General features: G+C 41.2%; 1 protein-coding gene across 4 annotated transcripts in view; it reads right to left on the reverse strand.

Annotated features, from left to right (window-relative positions):
- ANO4 (anoctamin 4) overlaps positions 1-23,837 on the reverse strand; it is a 359,351-nt gene that overhangs the window by 111,500 nt on the left and 224,014 nt on the right. For all 4 annotated transcript variants that reach the window (XM_019732194.3, XM_019732195.3, XM_074326212.2 and 1 more), the window contains 3 exons: positions 20,897-20,997; positions 17,358-17,402; positions 5,981-6,112 (listed from right to left, as the gene is read on the reverse strand). In XM_019732194.3, coding sequence (XP_019587753.2) covers positions 5,981-6,112; positions 17,358-17,402; positions 20,897-20,997 — 278 coding nt within the window. The remainder of the gene's footprint in view (positions 1-5,980; positions 6,113-17,357; positions 17,403-20,896; positions 20,998-23,837) is intronic.

Below are 23,837 nucleotides of genomic sequence, written 5' to 3' on the forward strand. Positions count from 1 at the left end.
ACTAGGCTGGGAGGAAACTGCCACTAGCATGTAATGGATAGAGGCCAGGGGAGCTACTAACCATCCTACAATCTAGAAGACACTTGCCCCAGCAAAAACTTATTCAGCCCCAAATGTCAATGCTGCTCAGGTTGGGAAATCCTCCAGGAGAGTGTAATGCTTGAGTGTGGGATCTGAGCCTCTGTCTGAATTTGAATCCCTGTTCCATCACTGAGACTATCCTAGCATCTCTCGAGTTAGGGGTAATACATGACTAAGGTCTGGCCCAAGAAATGTGAGTAAAAGTAGTATACACCATTTCTAAGCCTGTCCCATAAAACATCGTACAAAATGACTCATATCTCTTCTCCTATCTGTCAACCAGATACAAGGGATCTAGGGGGTGGCGGAGTTACTAGATAGAAGTAGCCTGGATACCTGAACAGTTACATGGAGTAGAGGCATTGCGCCTCCTTCCCCGTGGTGAGTCACACTAGACAGTGAGGTAAATCACAAATAAACACCTACAGTGTTAAAGCACTGATGTCTCAGGGTGGTTCCGGCAGGTGGATGTACTGCAGGTTCCTTAATCCCTTTGTGCGTCACTTTGCTCCTCTGTAAAACGGTGATGGTAATAGCTCCTCTCTCACAGCGTTCTGAGGATTAAACTTCCTAAAGTAATGTCTGGCACCTAGCAAGAGTTATCCCAGCTGTAAGCCCATCTTTGGTGATACCATGTAAAATGACCAATGACATCCTATGCTGATTTATAGAGATATATACCTGCAGGTTTGCTTCTACTGCCTCTCAAACATAGTTATCTGTTCAGATAGTGCACTAAGCTGTCTGCTTTTCAATCTATTCTCAACTTAATCTTTTTCTATAATGTAACTCAAAGTATAAAGATTTATGATTAGATTCCTCGATGTTGTCTTCTTTACTTTTATCCTTACTCCATTCATTTAATAGACAAGTATTGAGCATCTATTGCATGCTAGGCATTGTGTTAAGTATTGGAGATACAATTGTGAGCAAAATCAGATATGGCCTATGATCCCATGGAGTTCACAGTTTAGCTGGAGAGTGAGGCATTAATCATATAATACCTAAATAATTATAAAACTTCAAATGTGAAAAATGTTACATAAGAAACATGCGGCTAAAAGAGTATTTAGCAAGAAGACCTTGTCTCTGGAAGAATGGGAGGAGGGTTCCCCTGGGAAGAGTCTTTGGAACTGAATTTTGAAGGATAATAAAAGCAAACAAAGTAAAGGGAACAGGAATGGGAAGAGAATCCCAGAAGCAAAAAAATGCATGTGCCGAAGCCCTGAGGCAGAGTGCACCCAAAAAACTGAGAGAAGTTGTATATTCCTGGATCATAGAAGGGAGGAGTGGAAAGCAGGGAAGGCAGTTAAGGCTGCAGAGCAGTTGGCAGTGTGGTCAGGCCACCCGAAGCCTTGTGCTTGTACGTCATCTCAATAATTTTGATATTTATTCTAAGGTTTTTAAACAGGGTGAGGTGACATGATTAGTTGTACATTTTGAAAACATCATTCTGTATGCATTTGTGAGAATGGATTGGAGGTAGGTGAGAATAGAACCAGGGAGACATGTTTCCAGGTTTCAGAAGTGAGATAATGGTGGTAAAGAGAGAGAGCAGTTGTTGGATTAAAGAGACACATAGGATGTAAAATCTTCAGCCCTTGGAGATGTATCAGATGTGGGGAGTGGAAGGGGAGGGAGGTGTCTATCATAGCTTCCAGACTGTGGTTTCAGTAACTGTAAAAATATCAGTGCCGTTTACTGTAAGGGACAATGGAGGTGACCACAACTGAGGAGAAAATGTCTTGAATTTACTCATAGTTTGAGATGAGTGTGCGGTAAGCTAACTTCACATCATCTTTATTCTTATACACTTGATTCTCCTATTTTCCTTTTATCCATTCATTTTCTCATTTAACAAATCGTTAGTAAGCACCAATGATGGGATTCAAAAATGATGATCCAAACATAGTCTTTCAAGAAGCTTATGGTCCAGGAGAAAGCAATTAAAATGGATGGCACTATTAATTAAGAGCTATGATAGGAAAAAATATTACCAGCATTATTCATGGTGGCCAAGACATAGAAACAACCAAAGTGGCTTTTGATAGATGATTGGATAAAGAAGATGTGGTACATATATACAATGGAACATTACTCAGCCATAAGATGAAATTCTGCCATTTGCAACGACATGGATGGATCTTGAAAGTATCATGCTAAGCGAAACATGTCAGACAGAAAAAGTTGAGAACCATATGATTTCACTCATATGTGGGATATAAAACTGAAAGCAACAAATGAACAAGACAAATAAGCAAAAACTCATAGACACAGACAACAGTTTAGTGGTTACCAGAGGGGAAGTGGGGAGGTGGGTGGTAGAAGAGGGTAAAGGGGGTCAAATACATGGTGATGGAAGAACTGACTCTGGGTGGTAAACACACAATGTGACATATAGATGATGTATTACAGAATTGTACACTTGAAGTCTATATAATTTTATTAACCAATGTCACCCCAATAAATTTTTAAAAAGACATAAAAGAGTGCAGCTTACCCAGAATTGGGGTGGAGGTTGGAAATCTTAGAAGGATATCTGAAGGAAATGTCTCTGATAAAAGCTGAAATACGGGAGCCCAAAGGAAAGGGTACTCCAGGCGAGGGGAGAACACGTGTACATAAGACACAAGAGGGCACAGTGAGTTAAGGAGATCAAAGCAGCTCAGTGAACCCAAATCACACAACTGGGGAATGGAAGCAGGAGCGAGTGAGCTAACTTAGGAGTCTGGGATTTATCCTGAGAGCAAAATATTTTTAAGGCTCTTTCCCACTTTGATCACTATTTAAACTTCCAATTCTCTTTTCTTTCTACTACATACACACACACACACACACACACACACACACACACACACACCACATCATTCTCTTTTATTCTTAGATAAATACAGTATCAAACACACAGCAAAACCAAGAAGTCACATGGGGTCTGGGATTGCATTAGGAAAACCAGCAGATCAGGTTATAACCCCCAGAGCTAATTAACCAACTACTTCTGATTACTTTAAAGCCATTAACATCACTCTCAAAGCATCCTTAGGGAAATTTTTTTCTGCTTGCATCAAACAATTGTTTCCAACTTGACAACCAGCGTTCTTCAAGTCTTAATTTTACACATTCATTAAAGGGATGTTGTCTGAGTGGCTTGACAATTTTCGAAAGGAAGAAATCACCACTTCCCATGACATTCAAGATCTTGTTTAATTTTTCCTCTTCCAATCGCATGACAGAAGTGCCCACACTACCCTCTTGTTCCCACTAAGGTCTGGTTCTTGGGTCGGCTTCATTCCAGCTGTCCCTCTGCATTTTCCTCCTTAGTTCTCCTGTCTTGAAAGCTCATCTTCCAAAAACTACTCTCTTTTTTCAAACATTAACGGCAGGTTTTCTCACACTCTATACCGACTCACAGAAAATTACTTGTAGTTTTTCAAACACTCCATTCTGTTTCACGCCATGTTCTTTTATACATATATTATTCTCTCTTCTTGAACTACGTTTGCCCCCTTACCTACCTGGACAAGCATTATCCTTTAAGACCCATCTCAAGCATTTTCTGCTTGTGACCAACCCTCGTCTCTTACCAAACTCCCACCAAATCTGAAGCACGGAGCACTCCCTTTTTCAGGTCACACCCATCATACTGTTTACAATTATTTGAAACGTTCTTCTTTCTACTATGTCAAGGGTCAAGACTGTGGATAATTTACCTTTATATCCTCTGTAACCAAACAGTGCCTGACAAGAAGTAGACACCTAATTCGTAGACATCAAATTGAATGAATCAATTGTTCAGTGAATACTCAAACCTGTCAAAAAAGGCTTCTCGTGTATGTGAGACAACTGAGTACTCATATCCCACAGGCATCTTCACTTATCACATATTTTAAAACACTTGTAAAGATATGAGTCTTGGTTCTAATCCCTAGAGATCCTGATGGGTTCCCAGATGCTCTGACTTTGAGAACCCTGCTGAGAAACTTTGTTCTAAAGCAAGAACACCAGGAAAGAAAACGAGCCTGTAGATGAGGACTGGGAAACCTTCCTCTTCCATTTACCTCTATCCTTTGAAGTAAAAACAAAACTCCAGGTGCATACCTTATATTTCATTGATTCCTCCATCCATCTATCTAACTATCCATTTATCCAGTTCCTAGTCCATTTATCTTTTTTCCTTTTAAGCAAAACAAAACCCCAGGGCACATACCATATACTTTATTGATTTCTTTATCCATCCAACTATCCATCCATCCCATTCCTCTTCCATTTACCTATATGTCTTTGAAGTAAAACAAAAACCAGAACATACACCATGTACTTCATTGAACTCTCCATCCATCCATCCATCCATCCATCCATCCATCCATCCATCCATCTACCCTGCACTGTGCTAGGAGACTCTCCAGCACTCTCTCAGGCACAGGAGAAGCAAAGGGAAAATCGACACGTAAATCAGAGTCTATTCCAGAAGAACTGAAAGCCAAATAATCACTCATGTAAGAAACTTCAAGATGAACGACATAGGCATGGCAAGGGTTTAAGAACAGGAACATGTCAGCTCTCATCTGTCTTTTTCTCTTAAGAAAACACCCATAAGGCCTCATTTCTGAGTTAACAGGAAGTCCCTTTTAGTTCTTATTTCCCATGGAAGATTTAGCTAGGATGTTGAAGCTGGGCTGGGAGTTTCACGTCTTCTTCAACGACCCCTTTAAATGTTCACATAATGTGGTTGGGTTGGCATCAATCTGACCTGTGGGGACTCAGGGTTTGGCTATTTCAGAGGCTTACTGAGTTGCTTCCCTTGCATCACACATTATACATTTTGATGCAGACCATCTATTTTTGATTGTTCTTCCCTCCTTTGGCTCTAGAAGTCCACAGTCTTTAACTGATTTTCTGTTGCTAACACGTGCCCCAATTTACACTCCCTGAAACTTGGCAACTGCCATTTGGTTTATTTTTTCTCAAAGTTAGCAATCTATTTTTTTGTTGTTTTTAATCACTTTGTTCTAAAGCAAGAATGTCACTCCTTTCCTCCCCTCAGGTGAGCCATTTTTACTGAGGCTGTCTCTAAGGCTGAAAACAGGGAGAGCCAGGAATTCCGGAAGTCTGGCTGAGAGTGAGGCTGGGCCAACCTGGTTCATCTTCACTTTAAGAGGCTGTTTTTGCCTCGTTGTTTCCTGCCTTTGGCATGCTCTCCTCTCCTACCACTGACCCTGCCATCTGGTCATGATTTCTTGTCATCTCAGAAGCTTCAGAGTCAATTCTCTATAACTTTTGCAAGTCCCCAAAGGCTCAATTACTTAGCCAACTCCCTACCCCCACCCCCGACCTCTTGTCAAAAATGACAATTTACTTTTGTGACAATTCAGAGACTGTCTGATAGATCAGCCAGGAAGCCCACTGCTAGGTGATGTGGCTTTTCCTGGGGCAACTTGGTACGTTGCTAAGGAAAGGAGAACTGAGAAGCAAACTAAAATGTAAAAGAAACAAACCAACAGCTCCTCTTTTCAATAGGAGAAGGTGTAGATCAGCTTTCCTCTTGGCTGGAGAGGTGCAGAAGAGCCTGCAGGGGGCTCTGAGCACCGCGGATTGGCAGAGAGAGCCACAAGGCAGAAGGGGCCTGGGTCTCTGAACCACCATGCAGAGGTGGTTCACCCAACACACATACGAATGCGTGTTCTATTGTGTTAAGCCGCTGAGACGTGGGGATTGTTTGTTAGAGCAGTTTGCTTTCCCGGAGTAAAATAAAAGGGCCATGAACATTCCCAGGACTCACAGGGGAGAATGGCGCTACGCCGTTCCTTCCCCGTGTCAAGGAATCAAAGGCGTGCAGGGGAAGGCTCTAGCACAACTGCACGTCCTTAGTAAGACAAGGGCTTTCACAGGAAACACTCACTGATGGATCCTTTGCTGGCTGAAAGGGGCAGTGTAGCAGTCATTCTCCTCCAGGTCTGGCAGTGTCTCCTTGTCCAGCCTCATTGGCTTCTTAGGTAACCATCTCCGAAACCTGCTTATTTGTTTATCGATCCTGTGGTACATGAAAGGCAAGACCAAAGGGGACAGCATGTCAGCATTGCCCCGAAACACAGGTGAGAAGTCTCTGCAGAGCCATAATGATGACACCACATGCTCCTGATACTGCATTCATGATATCCCACACCCCCCATTTTACAGACCAAAAGAAGAGAGCCACAACTCTAGTGTTTTTTGATTTCACCAAGAGGCCTCAATGTTACTGTTCATGAGGTAACAGCCATGAGTTATGCCAATAAATGAGCAAGGAGTCCTCACAAGGCTGGAAGGCTCTGGAGAGGAAGTTGACAGTCCCTTAAGCAAAGCAGCAGAGATCTTAAGTTCTTACATTCTGCAGGTTCTAGAAACCTCATTTTGTGCTTGGAAACTTCCCCCATCTTCCCTCGGTTCGGGAAGAGCTCTAGCTGGCGTTAACTTTGTGCAGGGAAGCTGACAGCACATGCTGTGGGTTGACTGTGCACGGAGCCCAATCTCCTGATCTGCTTCTGGCCTCTCACGCCGCCCCTCAGCAGCCTCTCAGCAGACAGATGGCCCGTTACTGTTCACTTCTCTCTATTCAGGCTGACCCAATGGTTGTCATGGTGCTGGGGCGTCATGCAACACCTGTGTCACTCTGCCCAGGGCACACAATGATGTCAAGGAGAACCAAAGTGTCCTGAAAGTGGTTTTCAAGCCACCATTTTCCCCTGACTACCTCCCATCTGCTCTGACATCTACTAGGGAAGAGATCTAGCTTTTAAGTGACCAATTTTCAATCACTCACAGCCACTGGCAGGAGCAAAAATCACAGCAGAGTTTTAAATAATTGTGCTATCTCAGGTATCTATACCACGGGGAAAAATTGTTGTTTTTTGTTTTGTTTTGTTTTTTCCAAAAGCACATGTCAAATAACATCTCTGCGAGATAGACTGAACAGGTACCATACCCATTTTACACATCACAAGACACCCCATGGTGGGGAGGGTATGATTATTTAGCCCAAATTACCCAGCCAGTGAATAAAACCAGAACCAGAATACAGATTTTGGACTCTTGATTTTAGGGATCACCCCATCAAATAGGTGATGATGGAAATTTTCACCTAAGGGCTACAGAAGGGACAGCTCCCTCTGGAGAAGAAAATACTAAATGACTTCTAAGTCCATTAACTGAAAACACATGCAATCTGGGCATGTTTTACTTTTTCCAATTAAAAAACATATTTACATGGCAATTTATCCTTTTCAATGAAACTCCCAGATGAAGGAATTATTTTCTATACTACCAATCAACTTGAAAATGAAAAATTTGGTGGCAAACTGTTCTTTTACCACCTCTTTTATTCTCAGCATTGTTCCAGCCTCACCAGGACCCCCACTCGGCCTGGTGGTGGCCATTCATTTTTCAGAAACCCTGTAAGTTCAAACTGGAAAGAACCTCTCAGCTTTGCTTGGCCCCTCCTCTCAAAGAGGGACCCGTCCCCAACACATATGCACATAGTAGTAAAGATTCTACCCAGGATAATGTAGGCGGAGAAGAATAGTAGATTGGGAGAGCCCAAAGCCCCAAGGAGGGCAAAAAGTTCCTATCTCCTCCATTCTTCATTCTCCTGGTTGTCTCCTCCCTCGCTTAAAATACAGTGAGATGACGAGCCTTAGAGAGGCAGTATGACAGTGAGAACGGGGGGCTGAGTGCCTAGATTCAAATCCTGGCTCTGTAAATATTAGCAGTGTGACCTTGGGCAAGTTATTTATCTTTGCTGTGCCTCAATTTCTTTCTCTGTAAAATGGGCATGATAATGATACTCAAGTCCCAGGGTTGTGACGACTAACTGATCGGTATGCACATAAAGTCTCTAGGACAGCATCTGGTGTACAGTAAGCACTATTATTACCATCTCTTTTTTCCCCCAAAAAATAACAATTTGAGCAATATGCTTGCCTCTTAACATTTCTGTCTTTTTTCTTTTCAATTCAAAGTCAATTGTGCTTCACCAGCATCTATCAATTTTCCAAGTTCAATGGTTTAGTCCTTAAACGAACTCACAAATTAGGTTAAGCTGCCTAAGTTAAGCTGGTGGCTTCCCTCATGGCTCTCAGCTTTACTTCATTTGATTGCCTTAAAACTCGTTCAAGAAAGAGGACATTGTATACGGATGGATGGTAACTAGACTTATGGTGCTGATAACGTTGCAGTGTGTACAAATACCAAGTTATAATGTTGTTGTACACCTGAAACTAATATGTCACATAAAAATTTTGCCTCAATAAAAAAAAAAAAAAAAAAAAAGAGGACACTGGCTCAGAGGTTTTTCATAATAGAGTTTTTACCTCCCACACATCTCCAGTCTGCAACACTAATCGGATTACACTTTGCAAATTCACATTCTCACAGAACCTGGGCTCGACTAGGCAACGACTAGGAATCAAATCCTGCTGGAGCCAGTACTCATCACGGATACAAACAAATAAAGCTGCGAAAAATCAGGCACAATACTCTCTGGGAATGAAATGGCAACTCTCAGCAACGAATCTGTATGTAGTTCCACAATGTACGTGAAATGTGGCGAGATGGAGGATAGTAGAAAAGAGTAACGAAAATAATTGAGAAATGAGTTGGGGCAAAAAGAAGTGACATAGAAGTGAGGGAAGACTGCTTGGCATGGGGGAAAGACGCTGGGATTTGTACTGGGGAGGTCTGAATCCTGGCTCCACTGCTTATCTGCTGTGTGAGCTACAACTCACTCACATTTCTGAACCTTATTTTTCAAGAGTTTTTACATGGGGTTATCATCCTCCTCATCCTCATCACATGACTGACCTTGAAGGGCTGTTAGGTGGATGATAAAGGACGGTGCACATGAAAAGCTGTAGAGAAACTGCCAGGCAGCAGCAGTGTTATCAACTTCTTGAGGACCATGGAGGCTAACGGAAATGTGATGGAAAGCAGAGGAACTGGGCTTTTTAAACACTATTGTGGAAGCAAGTTATTTGAAAGACATCTTAGTATGAAAACTCCTGACACAGTGACTGGGGTTGGGAGGTATGTGGACTGGCCTTCCTGGGGACAGCACAAGCAGGAGGCGAAGGACGGGGCATAGATGGCCCAGGCTCCATCACACACGCTGGTCCACGCTGTGTGCTCGTTACAATGACAGAAATAAGTACTCAAATGTGGTCAGCAGTTTGTGTTCTCTTCTGGTTGGCAGAATGCCTCCCCCACAACAATGTGTGCACCCGAATCCCCGGAACCTGGGAATATATTATGTGACATGGTAAAGGGGACTTTACCATTACATTGGGTCCACCTGAGTAATCCGGGATGCTCTCCCTATTTTTAGCTCTGTAATCTCACATGGTAAAGGGGATTTCATGTAATCCCATGAATCCTTTAAAAGCAAAGAACTTTCTCCAACTGGAGACAAGAGAGATGAGGCAGAAGGGGAGGTCAGAGAGAGTCAAAGTGTGAGAAAGACTCAGCTGGCCAGTGTTGGCTTTGAAAATGAAGAGAGCCAGGAGCCAGGACGTGAGGGCAGCTGGAAGCTGACACAGACCTTTTTCCATGAGCCAGGGAAGAAACCGAGACCTCCAACTGCACAGAACTGAATTGTGCCAGCAACCTGAATAAGCCTGGAGGTGATTCTCCCCCAAAGCGTCCATCAAAGAGCCCAGGCTGACCAACACCTTGATTTCAGCCTTGGGAGACCCCAAGCCGAGAAACCAGGTAAGCCCCCACCCCCTGACTTCTGACTTGCAGAATTGTGAGATAATAAATATGTGTTGTTTTTGCAGCTAATTCGGCAGGAATGTTACCACAGCAACAGGAAATTAACACGCCTCTTAAAACAGCCGTGGTCTGATCTTCCCCTTGAGACCTGGCTATGGCCAGCCAGGCTCCCAATGCTGGGCGGATGTTCCACATAGTGCCCCCACCTGCCAGTCACGTGGCTCTGGGAACAAGGGTATGGCTCTCTGTGGCTGGATGACAACTGGCTGCTCTTCCGCAAACAAACACACTCCTGTCCCCAAACTGTGCCACTCAGACATCACTGAGGATCCCCTCCTACTATGCAAAGAAATACAGAGTGCAAAAGGCACCCGGCTGGAAAGCATGAGACTCAGATTAGGCTCTTGATTCTGTCATTGCATGTCAGTGGGGCCTGGGACAGCCTTTTATCCTCACTGAGTCTTAGTATCCTCATCTCTAAATGATGGTCCATCAGATGCTCTTTAGAGTCTACATATTGGTGGTGACTTAAGCAATGATAGCTTGGCTAGATCGGTCTAAACAAATTTGAGTTAATAGAGAGTCTTCCTTTTCACAATGCATAAGGGATAACCTTTCCTATAGAATGAAAGACTTTGGTGCCAGCCGGAAATGAGTTCACATCTTAGCAGTACAGCTCGTGAGTGGTGCATGTGATGCTGGGCAGGTGACTAAATCTCTCTAAGCTAATATACCCATTACATGAGGCAGTGATGGGGACAACACAAGATCATGAATATCAAGTGTTATTCACACAATGCCTTGGGTGTACAAAATGCACAATTAAGTGGTATCAATTAAGTGGTGGTATATAGGATGAAGAAAATGATGATGACAATGAACTTTTATGTAGAGGATTCTCAATGGAAATTCTAGAGCTAGGATCGTCATTTGGATTTAAGGTCTGTGCTTCCATCTTGCATCTAATAAACTTCCATAACAGGCAATCCTGAAATTCACTTAGAGATGTAAAGCTCGAGAAACCAATCAACCAGAAAGCATCTCATTTGTCTCTGCAGTATAGAAGTGGGGACTACTTAATAAAGTCTCCACTGATAGGGAAAAGAAAAGAGAAAACGTTGGCTTAATGATTTAGCATTGATTCTGGTCGGATACACTGTCACTTCGTTTTGCCATTTACTGAGCAAAAGCCCTCTTACAGACTACATGGGCAAATCAATAAAGAGAAGATGGATCATCTACTTGGGCATTTCTGGTCTTAACGTGTCACATTAATAACTGAACTAAAAGGTGAAAACTTTTATAGAAAGATGTGATAAGTTCAGGGACCCCCCCACGCCATCCCCCTCCCCCAAATAAATGCTGGTTCATGGCAGATGAGGTGTTTGGTGGCTGGAAAGAGCACAGCACCAGCAAATGGGCACAGATGTGTCCCCTCCACCATGCTGTGCCTCTCCGAGGTATGCCTTGGGAATGCCTTGGGAAGGTTCTGCTGAAACCTCTCTGACCCTCGGTTCCCTCAGCTGGAAAGGGGAGACGATCCTGCCAACCTCACCAGTGGTGATGATGAACGGAAAGGCCACATGAAAAGGACTTCACTACCCACATGCTAACTTGCCAGTAGGCCTTCATAAATTACCTATTGTGTGCAGGGACCCTACCTGGACGCTGTAGGTGTACCCTGAAGAAACAGAAGACAAAGGCATTTCTCTTGAGCCACTAACCACTCAGAAGGGAATTTGTACTAATGACAACTTAATTAGGCTGAATTAAATGAAACAGGCTACTTCAGAGACACCTGCTTTTCCCTAGACCAGAATATTATAATAATAGCACATTTCTAACAGATTATTACATTTTCAGGGATGGTATGCCTAGAGGGAATATACAGATGAGTTTTCCTTTTTCTTTTTCTTTTTTTAATAGACTCCACACATAGCCCTACATTGCAGTAAATGAAGCCCTACTGGACTGGTAACAGTTAGACACCAGCAGGCTTGGATTTCTTTTTCCTCTTCTTAGAGCCAAGTCTCCTACATTTACAGCTTCTCCTTGAATAGAAGTTAGGGATCTTTGGAAGCTAATATGATTCTTTTTAGGTCTCAAGGCTACTAATTGGGGCACAGCCTAATTACCTTATGGAAGTGTCCCTAAGCTTTGGAACACTTATGTATATTAATTTTTAAAAACGAAGATGGAAGTATACAAGCCATTTTGTCATTCTGCTTGCATACTCATTTTATAAGATTACAGCTGCACTGAATATATAATGCAGTGGGGTCCAGCAGTCATTCTGCCAACCATTGCAAAGGCTGACTTCAGGCAGGGTGTGTTTGGGGGAGTGGAGGGAAAAGGGATGAGTAGTAATGAGACGCCTGCTACAAGCCACCCACAATAATCAGATTTGTTACTTGGTAATCACATCTTCTACAGACTACATTTTTACTATTAGGTGAAGGAAAAAAAAAGTAGGAAATAAGTTCCCTTTCTTTATTGGATAGATAATTTATAATGCCTGTTAAGTCTGCCCAAAGGTAAGTCAACACAGCGTTTAATAGACCAAGTACATGAATGAAAAGAGCATTTATTCCAAATACATATGCCTGAACTACATGAGTATGCTTTATGGGAAGCCAGGTGACTTTGCATTATAAAGATATTAATATTTGTGAAAAGATACTTTTTCTCTTCCAGCTCAGAAACTTCCTATCATTTCTCTTAGTATCTTAAAGGAGCTAGGTTGGTTTCAGGGATCCTTCCATGAATTAATAAAAGGAAATACCATTTATATAGATGAAACTAAAAGCTAAATTAAATATGCATGTTTAGTATGACATAAGAATTTGAGACGATTGGAAATGAATGTTTTGTTCCTGGTGTACGATCAAGACAATTGTAGACGTGCCCTTCAGTTTGTAACGTCAGAACTGGCTACAAACACAGACATTCTTCAGCATCTAAAACAGACTGTTCTGAGGTGAAGGGAAGAGTTAAAGACACAATTTTTGACTAACTGCACTTTAAAATTTACACCAGATACTGGGCTTCACAAAGTTAAACCACCACAGTGATGTCCAAAACTTCTACGTGGTAAGCAATGAAACTTATCTTAAGAGGCCATTCTGAATAATTTTCGTACCACCATAGTTAGATTTTTTTTCTCCCCAGAGTCTTCCAGTGCCTCTTTCTATCAGTTTCAGGTGTACAAAGCAACATAGTGACTAGACATTTATATACCTCACAAAGTAATCCCTCCAATAAGTCAATTACCCATCTGGCACTATACGTAGTTATTAGAATATTATTGGCTATATTCCCTATGTGATTTATGCACATGAAGTAGCATCGACTTTTTCAGGCCAGAGATTATTGTTTAGTAAATTGTTCTTCGAGTTCTAGAAGCGAGGATTTTCCAAGTTTGTATTCACTCACAACTTCCCCTTTACACACATGGAGAATATGTGGTTGGCCATGTGTTCACAGGCTCCTCTGCTTCTCTCCTCTTGGCTCCTGTTCTAAATCCCATCCCCTCTTTCTCCCTTCCTCTGCCACAAAACTTGTCAAGGTATCAGTGAACCCTCACTGCCTCTGACTTGTCAGGACCTCGTTCCATTCTCTCCCAGCTGTAATTTGGTTTCCATTACACTCTATTCCATGGTCAGCCCTCTAAAAAAACGTCGTCCCAGACCAGCAACACCAGTATCATTGGGGATCTTGATAGACATGCAAATTATTGAGCCTCACCTCAGAAAGCCTGGGGGGTGGACCCAGTGACCAGAGTAGTAAACAGCCCTGCAGAACATCTGATGGATGCTCAAGTTTGAAAACCACCACTCCGTGGAGACTGCAAGGCGGTTACCATGGTAACCAAAGACTGATTCTCACCTCATACTTTATCAGTAGCAGAATCACCCCTTCTTAAGGAAGCTCATTCCTGGTGCCTTTGCACTGCCCTCCCTTAGTTGTCCTCCTGCTTTTCAAATTGTTCCTATTCATGCTCTTCCCATTTCTTCCTGTTTCCTTAATGCAGATTTTCCAAGGAACTGCTACTGGCCCTCTTCTCTTTGATCTCTACACCCTGCCCTGGAAAATTCCATTCACTCCCCTAGCTAACGTCATTATGTCTATGACTTTGATCCCCAAATTGTATTCTCCAGCTTTTAGCTTCAACTGTTTGCCATCAGTTCTAAAGACCTTTGGGACACTAATGCCTCAAAGACCTACTGTGAGTTACAATACAGAATCATTACAATGAAAATCATCATCTTTCTCACCACACCTGTATCTCTTCTGGATTTCCATTCTTCTTTTACCTCCAACAACATTTTCTCAGTCCCTTAGGTATAGAAACCTCTCTCTTCTCAACCCTTAATTTTCAAATACCTGCTAAATCCTTTGGCTTATAATTTTACAGCATTTCTCATATACTTTGACATTTTCCTCTGTAGATTATTTGTCTATCCAGAAGGCAGAACAACAATCTGAGTGTGTTTTAGAGTGAAAGCTAAACAGAGGTTATGGAAGAACTTTCTGTCAGAGGTGCCCACAGATGTGTTTGGGAATTCCCTGTCTCCAGGGATATTCAGACATGGGCTGGATGACCACATAGCAGAGGTCCAAGTGTCTGATAAGTGGTTGGATTTGATGACATTTGATATCCTATCCAACCTTGAGATAATGTGGTTCCTTTTATCATCGTTTTCTTTCTAGCTCTCATTGCCCACCCCTCCCTCGCAGGGTGAGCAAATGTTTCAGGCTCAAATCTGTGACAATTTAGGCAGACCTGGTTTTTCAATGCTTCTTTTCTTTGTGACCTTCTTTTTCCCCACTCTAATCCTCGTGCAGGTGTATGGAGATTTATTCATTCACTCACTTAACCTACTACGTGCTAGATGCTGGAAATATAGGGTTGGATGAGCTAGTCTTGCCTTCACATACCACACAGGTAGAGAGGTGGACATCTACGTCATGGGTGAGGGGGGCAGAAAGGACCAATGCGAGAACAGAGAAAAGGCATTATTAACCTGGTCAAAAGGCCTGACCATGTGGACTGAGTTTTGAGGGCTGAGTAGGCATTATCTTGGTGAACAAATGGGAAAGAACCTTCTAGAAGGACCACTAAATGCAAAGGCATATAAACCTGAGTAACCATAATATGTTCAGGAGCCATAAGTAAGTGTTCAATATGGATGAAGCAAAGAGTGATGGGAGGAGAGAGATAAGTGAAGACAACTCACAAAAGGGCTGTGTTTTAAGAGGAAGGCTTTTAACTTTATTTTTCCACTATGGGGAAGTCAACAAGTGACATGATCAGATTTGCTACTTAGGAAGGTGAGTAGAAGAGTCTGGAAGAGGGTCAGAACATAGGAGAAAGAGAAATTGACGTAAAATAGGCAAGAGGTGATGAGAGTCCAGCTAAGGCCATGGCAGAGGGAATAGAGAGTAATGCATGGATTCTAGAGGTATTCCTGGGGCAGCGTCTGTAGAATATGAAAGACTGATTACATGAGGGGGAAAATCATCCAGAGTGACCTTGGGTTTTAAATTAGGTGACTGTGTAGGTCATGGACAAAGCCTGTGTAGGGAATGTAAGTGGAAAGAACGACAGGTAGAATCAGAAGAGAGCGAGTGGACTAGTCACTAAAGGGTGGAACAAAGGAGAGACTAGAGGAGATGGATAACAAGTTCAGAAGCAGAAAGGGAATGGGAGGTATGAAAAGATATACGGTTCTTATTATGAATGTTACATATAATAATTACTGATACCACTTATTGAAGTTCTACTTCATACTAAGCACTAAACCTCACATAAACCCTATAGGACAGTAACAAGAACACTTATTTTACTAATGTGGAAAACTTAAGCTCAAAGATGTGAAGAAACATGCCCAAAGTCACCCTGTGACAAGATTTAAAGATAAGCCTTATGTTTAATATGTAATGAAGGCTGGCAAATTTGAACAAGAGCAAGCCTTCTCCCTATTCCCTATTCCTTTAGGCCTTTGGACTATACCACATTTAACAGATTGTAACAATATGGACAAACTGGATATTCTATGCCATGACAGTTGGCAGAATCTTCTCATCACCTGGTTGTGTTTCCTTCAGGTTTTATATGATTTAAGTTTTAATTCACTCGATCCATAGTCACGCAGATCTTTAATTTACTGGGGAGGTAGAGATGGACCTAGCACACAGAGCAGTGGCTTTCAAAGCATGATTCCAGAACCAGCCGCAATTAGCCTCACTTTGGGAACCTGTTAGAAATGAAAATTCTCCAGCCGCACCACAGACCACTGCATCAGAAGCTCTGAGGGTGGGGCCCAGTGATTTGTGTTTCACTTTAAGTCCTCCATCTGATTCTGAGGCTGGCTGAAGTTTAAGAACTATTAAGAACTACTGAAAAGGCTCACGTGTAGCATCAGGCTTTTATGGAATGTATACGTTTTGTGACAAAGGATGAATCTAAATCACGGTGAATTCAAATGCCATGGCTACTGCCTAATGAAAGAACTGCTAATAAGAATGCCACACCGAGAAATCTTAGGAAATCATAACATCTTAGTTTCTTTGGATGCCAATTCTCACACCATATTTTGTTCAGCATAGGTACATTTGAGTAACCTCACTAAAATCTATCAGTTACTCTTTTACATATAATTCTGCATAGCATAAATAGAGTGAACTTGAATTCTAAATCTCATACAACTGACCTAAGTATAGGACTTTCAGAGAAATGTAGTGGTTTCCAAGTTTTACCAGCAACTCAGCTCAGGGTGAATGGTCACATAAGACCAATTACAATTTTGAAGTTAGATGTCTAATGATCACAACACAATCAAAATAAGAAACATCACTGATTCTCCCTGGTTTCTAAACAAACCATAAGGAGAAACAAGCTTTGGAAAAATACACACTACAGTAAGGTTTTTGTTCTTGTTTTTCTGCGGATGTGTGGTAAAAAAGTGGGTAGGAAGACTTCCTGAGTGAGGTAATATATCTACATATTTTCTTAACAAATTATTACTAACATAGGAGGACCCCACCCATGCGGGGGGCCAAGCAACTACCAGCTTTTTGAAAGGGTGACTGTCTGTACTTCAATATTTCAAGTTACATATAATGGCGAGTGGAATTTGAGTGGGGTAAAAAATAAATAAATAAATAAATAAATAAATAAATAAATAAATAAATAAATAACATTCTGGCCAAAGATACCCTACACAGCTGGGATTTTTGGTAACTTATCTAACAGAATGGGCTTAAACAAGCAAACAAAAACAGTCTCAACATACCTGCAGCTGAATTGCGTCCTCTCAAGTGTGGAGAAGTCACAGAGAACACTCTGAGAGGGACATTTTCATTTTTGTTTTCTTTTTTCCAGGCTAACCTGAACTAGCTATTTTTGGAATGTGCTTGGCAGCCAGTTTCCCCAGGTGACAAAGACCGCGTCTTCCCCAGCATGCATTGTCATTGTTGGAGCACACAAAGCAACAAATCAAACAAACACTATCACGACAGAGCATGGTACTAACCTGCTCATGAACTTGTACCGGCGGGGCAGGTAATAGATTTTTCTCCTGGAAGAACAGCAAAAATGAAGCCAGTCGAGAAGAAAACCCATCGTCAGTTACAGTTTGAACTAGCAAGGAAGGAAAGGAGATTGAAGATAGAAGCCTGTAAGAGGTGAAGAAGAAAAAACTAAAAAGAGATTAACAGTGAGAAATGTAGTGGGAACATCAGGCATGCATTTTTGAGCCATGCAATCTTATGAAACATTTCCCATTGATATTTCTTCCTCTCCTCATTACCATAAATTTTATGGTTGCCACTATGCCTACAAAACCTGTACAGGGTGATGATTTGGAGCAATTGGTATTTGTATGAATTCAGCTGAGATCAGCTTTTTTTTCAGGGATGCAGAGATGGACTGCCAGCCTGCTGGCAAGGCACATAATTTAATGGGACACTATTATATTAACTAATATTTATTCATACAGCACTTTAAGTTTACAGACTACTTCTCTCATTTGATACAGGCAAGGGAAATATAAAAATACAGATATTTTACAACCAGTATGGGACGAACACTAACTAGTCAGTATCAACTTCTAGCTGTAAATAACCACACAAGGGCATGTGGCCTAATCAGTAGCCCTGGTTACAGGTGAATTAAAGAGGTAAACCAAGGAATCCCGGAATTTGTTTTTGAATCAAACTTAATAAGGATCTGTCCTCCTTCTGTGTATCTGCAATTTTTAATATTAAAGATGAAAATTCTGGGTGTAGTTTGAATGAAGGAAACATGGAGTAGATGCTTTATTGAAACGCAATCTCCCTTTCCATATTTTGGGCTTCCATCAATGGAGTAGCGATGCAACGGAGGCAGTTCCTATGTATTCTGAGCTGTTACTGAGCTACCTCACTTTTGGAAAATGGAAAAGTTTATACACCAAAAGTAATTTTTCCTATCTATGAAAACTTAAAAGCATAACCATGTTTTTAGCAAGCCAAACTACAGAGACAATAAAAAGATCAGTGGTTGCCAGTGGTTCGGGTTGGTGGGGGGCTGGGGAAAAGGGATGAACAGGTGGAGTACAAGGAATTTTTTTAGGTCAGTGAAACTATTCTAGGTGATACCATAATGGTGGCTACGTGACATAATGCATTTGTCAAAACCCACAGACCTACAAAACAAAGAGTGAACCCTAAAGTAAACTATGGACTTTGATAATAACAATAATGCATTAATACTGGTCTATGAATTATAAGAAATATACCACACTAATGCAAGATATTAATAAGGAAATTGAGTGGGGTGAGAGGGGGTATGTGGGAATACTCTGTACTATCTACTCAATAGTCTGTAAACCTAAAAGTGCTCTGAAAATAGACTATTTAAGGGAAAAAAACCATATCCATGGACATATAGGTATTTAAACATGTTTTATTGGCAATGTCTCACTGGAAACCTATAATTCAACTTCTTTTTAACACTGTAGAAATAACAATCCAAGGAGACTAAACCTGGGATTCAGAAGTGCAGTCTGCAGAAAATAATAAATACAGGTAAGATTATATGGGGCATTTACATCCAGGCAAATGGATGTTTGTACATTTTGTTGAAATGCTATGGCAGGGCAGTTCCTCCTCTGGAAACGCATATACCTCCTTAGGTAGAGTTATTTGTCTGAAATGTTGGATGAGATGATAGCATACATTTTAAATGCACCAGATTGCATCAAGTGAAAGCATACTCAGGTAAAAGCACATCAATATTAATGATGCCTATTAGTGTCCGTACATTAACAGTATTTTCTCCTAAAAGTGTTGTCCTGCAGGAATGCCTATATTTAAAAAGAAGATTATTATTCACAGTTACGATGGTTTTCATTTTATGGCTTGGATCACATTCTCTTAACGCTGCATCATAAACGTCCTGCTGCTGCAGACAGCTTTTTTCTGCTAGGTAATGGGCCTGCAGAAGTGTGAGCTATGATGAAGCCAGGCCCTTCATACAGGAAACCCTTGCAGGTACTCAGGGAATTTGCCGTCCATTAACATTGCCTGAGTTTCCACCATCTGCTCGGGTTCTCGGCTCCAGAAATGTGTTCTGGCAGAAGGTTTTGTGAGATGTCTACTGGGGAGGGGGCATCAATTTCACTAAGTTTCACTATGTTACTTTTATCAAAAGGTAGAGTTTGAGCTTTGTTGGCCAGAAGATGTTGATCTGATTTATAACTCTGTCTAAGCATATTTTGTAGTGGTCCTTATGTGTGATATATTACTAATTCATTTTAGATATAGTATTGATTACTGACTTTAACTATAAACTATAGTATTATTTAACAATTTTCCATAAAGACTAATTTGATACTCCTTCTCTCTCTTAGTGATAAATACACATATTTTAAATCCTTGAGTTCTTAGATTTCCTTGGTAACATTTTATATACAAAAATAAATCCAAAGATTAGAACTGTGTTTATCTCAATTCCTTTGAGAAAGCTGCCTTCAGGCAAATAGATGCGAGAAATCCTAGCCTCTGTTTTGATTTAATATTAGAACATAAAGGCCAACAAAGAAAGAAAATAATATGTACCAGGAAGATATATCACAGGCCTATGAATGGAAATGGCCCTTCTCTAAATGTGTCCCTAGCTCCTCTCTGTCTCTAAAAACGTAGCTGATTCTTTGTCTCTATTCCTTTCACAGCTCATTAAGAGGTATACTTTAGAATTGGCACCAGTTTACGTATTTCCTGTTGTCTGACTTGACTTTATTGGCAAATTGCAAACCAAAAGTATGCAATTCTTTAGACCCTTTGGAACTGTCCTTGGTACTAAATCCCTCCACTTCCTTCAGGAGATTCCATTATGGACTACCCACATTTCTGGCGATTAAATTCCAGGCTTAATACTTTATTTCTACCTAGCAAATGAAGATCACTTTTCCTTAATCAATAGGGAAAATAATAATATGCACTGTGAGAAAAAGGTAAATTAATCCTTTTAAACAACTAAGCAATCCACACAAAGTAGTTTCCATTCCTTTTGGAATAAATATCAATGCTTGTGTTTGCACAGTACTCACAAACTGACTTTTTAAAATTTAAAAATAGGTTACTTTTAACTATAAAGTGTGTTTTCATGAAACTTTTTGAACTTGTTTCTATGGAAGCAGATTTTAACGATTTTCTGGAAGGAACTTGTCTGTAAAGACCATGAATACTGCCTGGTATTGCTGCCGTCTGGAGTTTGGCCCTTCAAATAGCTGTACTCGGGGCTTCCAAAAATGGCACTTGGAAAATCAAAATATCACCTGGAAAATTCTTCTTTCTCACAGGCACTTGAAATATCTACCTACTAAGGAATGAATTAGCCAGAAAATTTTCACAAAAAGCTATGGAATCATTATTGATTATGAAGACTTATTGCACTTCCTAAATGTTCAAAGGATTTTCTTCTCTAATAGCATCACAGCCTGCATTTCAGTTTTGTTTGTTCAGAGAGAGGAGCACATTAGGTGTACAGCGAAGCAGCAGAGAGAGTAGGGGAAAATATATTTACACCTACCTGAAAGGCATTCTTACATTCATTTGTTCTGCATATCTTCCAAGCACTTCCCATGGGGCATGCAACTTCACAAAGATAATGTCACTATTTATTAGAGAAGACTGAAACAGAAAAAAGAAACTAAACTGAAAATCATATCCAAGTCTCTCTCCTACGCTTTAAATTGAGTTGGAACTTAGAAAGCATGAACTTGTATGGAGTTTAAGTTTGCAGCATTCTTCAGCCATAACCTAGGTCATTACCTGTCCACATATTCATTCAACAAATACACCACTGTGGCAGGCCCTGGAGACCTAGCTGTGAACAGTAGAGATCTGAATGACATTTACATTCTATAAAATATATTTTAAAAATATAGGTAAAAAGTTAAAAAGAGAGTGACAAATTCAGATAATGATGAGTGCTCTGAAGATAACAAAGTAATGGGGAAAAAATTACCGGGAGAGGGGCACACACTGTTTTGGAGAAGAGATCAAGGGAAGGCCTCTCTGAGGAGGGGACATGTGAGCTGAGATGAAAAAAGGAGCCAGGTGGGTAAAGAGCATGCGATGAGTTTCTGGGAGCAAAGGCCCTAAATTGGGAAATTGCTTGGTATTTCCTTCACTTGACGGACAGAAGGAGAGTAGAGAGGCTGGAGTGTATTAATAATAAAGATTGGCATGAGAAGAGGCTGAAAAAGTGAGCAGGGACCAGAGTGTGCAGTGATTCACAGGTCATGACAAGATGGCTGCAATTTATTCTAGGAACACTAGGAAGCCATTTGAATTTAGGTTTTCAAAGACCAGTCTGGCTGCTGTATGGGAATCAACTATAAGAGCGCACTGCAGTGAAAGCAAAGAGAGGGAGGGGTGCTCTCAATCATCCAGGACAAGAAAAGTTGGCGGTGGTGGAGATGGAGGGACCTAAGAGACGTGAGACTTAAATCTGGGTCAGTATCCGGCAGAGCTTTTTCAAAGGACTGTGTTCTTTGATCCAAAACCTTGGCCTCCTGTGGGGCTTTTTATCAACACAGAACTTAGGGAAGTAAAACTAGGACTTCACACCCTGATAACCACCCAACAGGTTTTGGTCTATGTCTCTGGCCAAAAGGACATTGCCAGTGAGATTTCCTTTAGAAGTCATTTCCCAGGAGGAGGGCTGGGTTGTGGAAAGAGGTAGAAGGTGACAAAACAGTGAGCCAGACCAGTTTAATTTAGCAACATGACCGATGATTGATTCATCTCTTTCTCACACAGGGTCGTTCGGGACTGCATGTCATTTAAACTTTTATAGTTGAAGAATGTTGACAGATATGTTAGGACTTTGTGGCTGAACTCTCCTTGTAATAGTATTTAGAAGCAATCCGATATTTGTACATCGCTGACAAAAATAGAAGCTCAACGTTAGGCTCTAGCTGGGGTAAATCTGTGCTACAGGGAATTATTTTTCAATTATAGATGATGTATAATTGTCATCATTCCGCATATTCTCACTCAGGGTTTTCTTGCTGGGCTTATAAATACTGCACTTAATTCAAAAGAACGCCTCAAGATATTATAAAAGTCAAACTAGTGTCAACTATAATACAATGTTTTCAGGGACTCTGGTGATGCTGAATTTCCCACAGGGAAGAGGACCAGGGCCAAAACCCACAATGGTGGGGCGGGGCACCCTCTGATACTGCTCTGAAAAATCAAACTTTCTGGCAGTTCAAGCTGCAATAAGGTTTTATCTTCAGGCTCAGGTCAAGCAGACCCTTGACTGAAAGCCCTCTGAGGACAAGGGATGTTTCTGTTATTCATGGTTGATTCCTCTGGGCCTAACCAATATTTGTGTAATTCATGAATATGGTGAAATACGAACAGTTAGTCCTGGCCCAGATGAAAGCTGTGTGTCCTGTGAGGCAGGAAGTGACTGTCGATGAAGTCTCTCTCTGAGCCAAGACAGCAAGTTACTGTGAATGAGGCAACCACCCAGGGAATGGACAAGCCAGTAACCACTGCAGATGTGGTGGCCAGTGCTGTCACAGCACAAGTTACTTTTCTGTTTCGTAAACCATTACATTAGGTCCTCCCTGCACAGGGTAGTCAGGACTAAGAAGCCAGCAGGGATGAGCTCATGGGTGGCAATGTTTGTCCAGAACGTACGGAAACAGAGCACACACATACACAAAACTCTCCGTCCCGTCCAATCTATGTCTGCAAATGCACTGCTGCCCTGCTCTGAGATAGTCTCACAGCATATCAGTCGAGCATTTTTGTGCTTTGGAGAAGATTACCACTTGTTTCTCAATGTATAGTACAGCTTTCCAAGTTATAAAGCAGATGAAAGAGTATATTTGATAAAAATGGGTCTTTTGTTTATATTAAGATATACTTCAGAGTCTGGGAAGGTTTTGTGGCTTTCTCACTTGGAAATTTTAATTGTGATAATGGCATTCATTAAATTCACCTAGCCTTCCTACAAGATTCTACACTCGCTGTTGTATCTCTCTTGTCTAGGAGGGAAACCGTAAAAATGTGCAACTAGACAGACGATATGGGAATATAACTGATTCACAGAATCTGACTGATTCACAGAGTCAGACAAACCTTGATTTAGAGCACAATGTCATCTTAGGATATACTCTCTTCATGGAATTACTGCGATGGCTAGTGTTACAGAAAATAAACCATCTAGTGGAATAATAATTATTGTGCAGATCCCCGTGAACCTAAGAAACATTAGTATATTCCACTTAAGGCATCTTTCAAATGCCACACTTCTGTGTGTGGAAAAGCCAAGTTCATTACCTGAACACATACTGAGTCAACTGAAATTCCAATCTCAACCATTTTCTGCATAAAATCATAGCTGTTTGGATTCATTCAGCATGATACAAGCGACATATTGTTTCCGATTATTTCAATTGGAATAATGATAAGGCCATCACTTTATCACGATTATGATTTTTTCAGTGCTT

Source organism: Rhinolophus sinicus, chromosome 1 (genome assembly GCF_057876585.1).
Source record: "Rhinolophus sinicus isolate RSI-liver-muscle chromosome 1, RSI-T2T, whole genome shotgun sequence".
Lineage (NCBI taxonomy): Eukaryota > Metazoa > Chordata > Mammalia > Chiroptera > Rhinolophidae > Rhinolophus > Rhinolophus sinicus.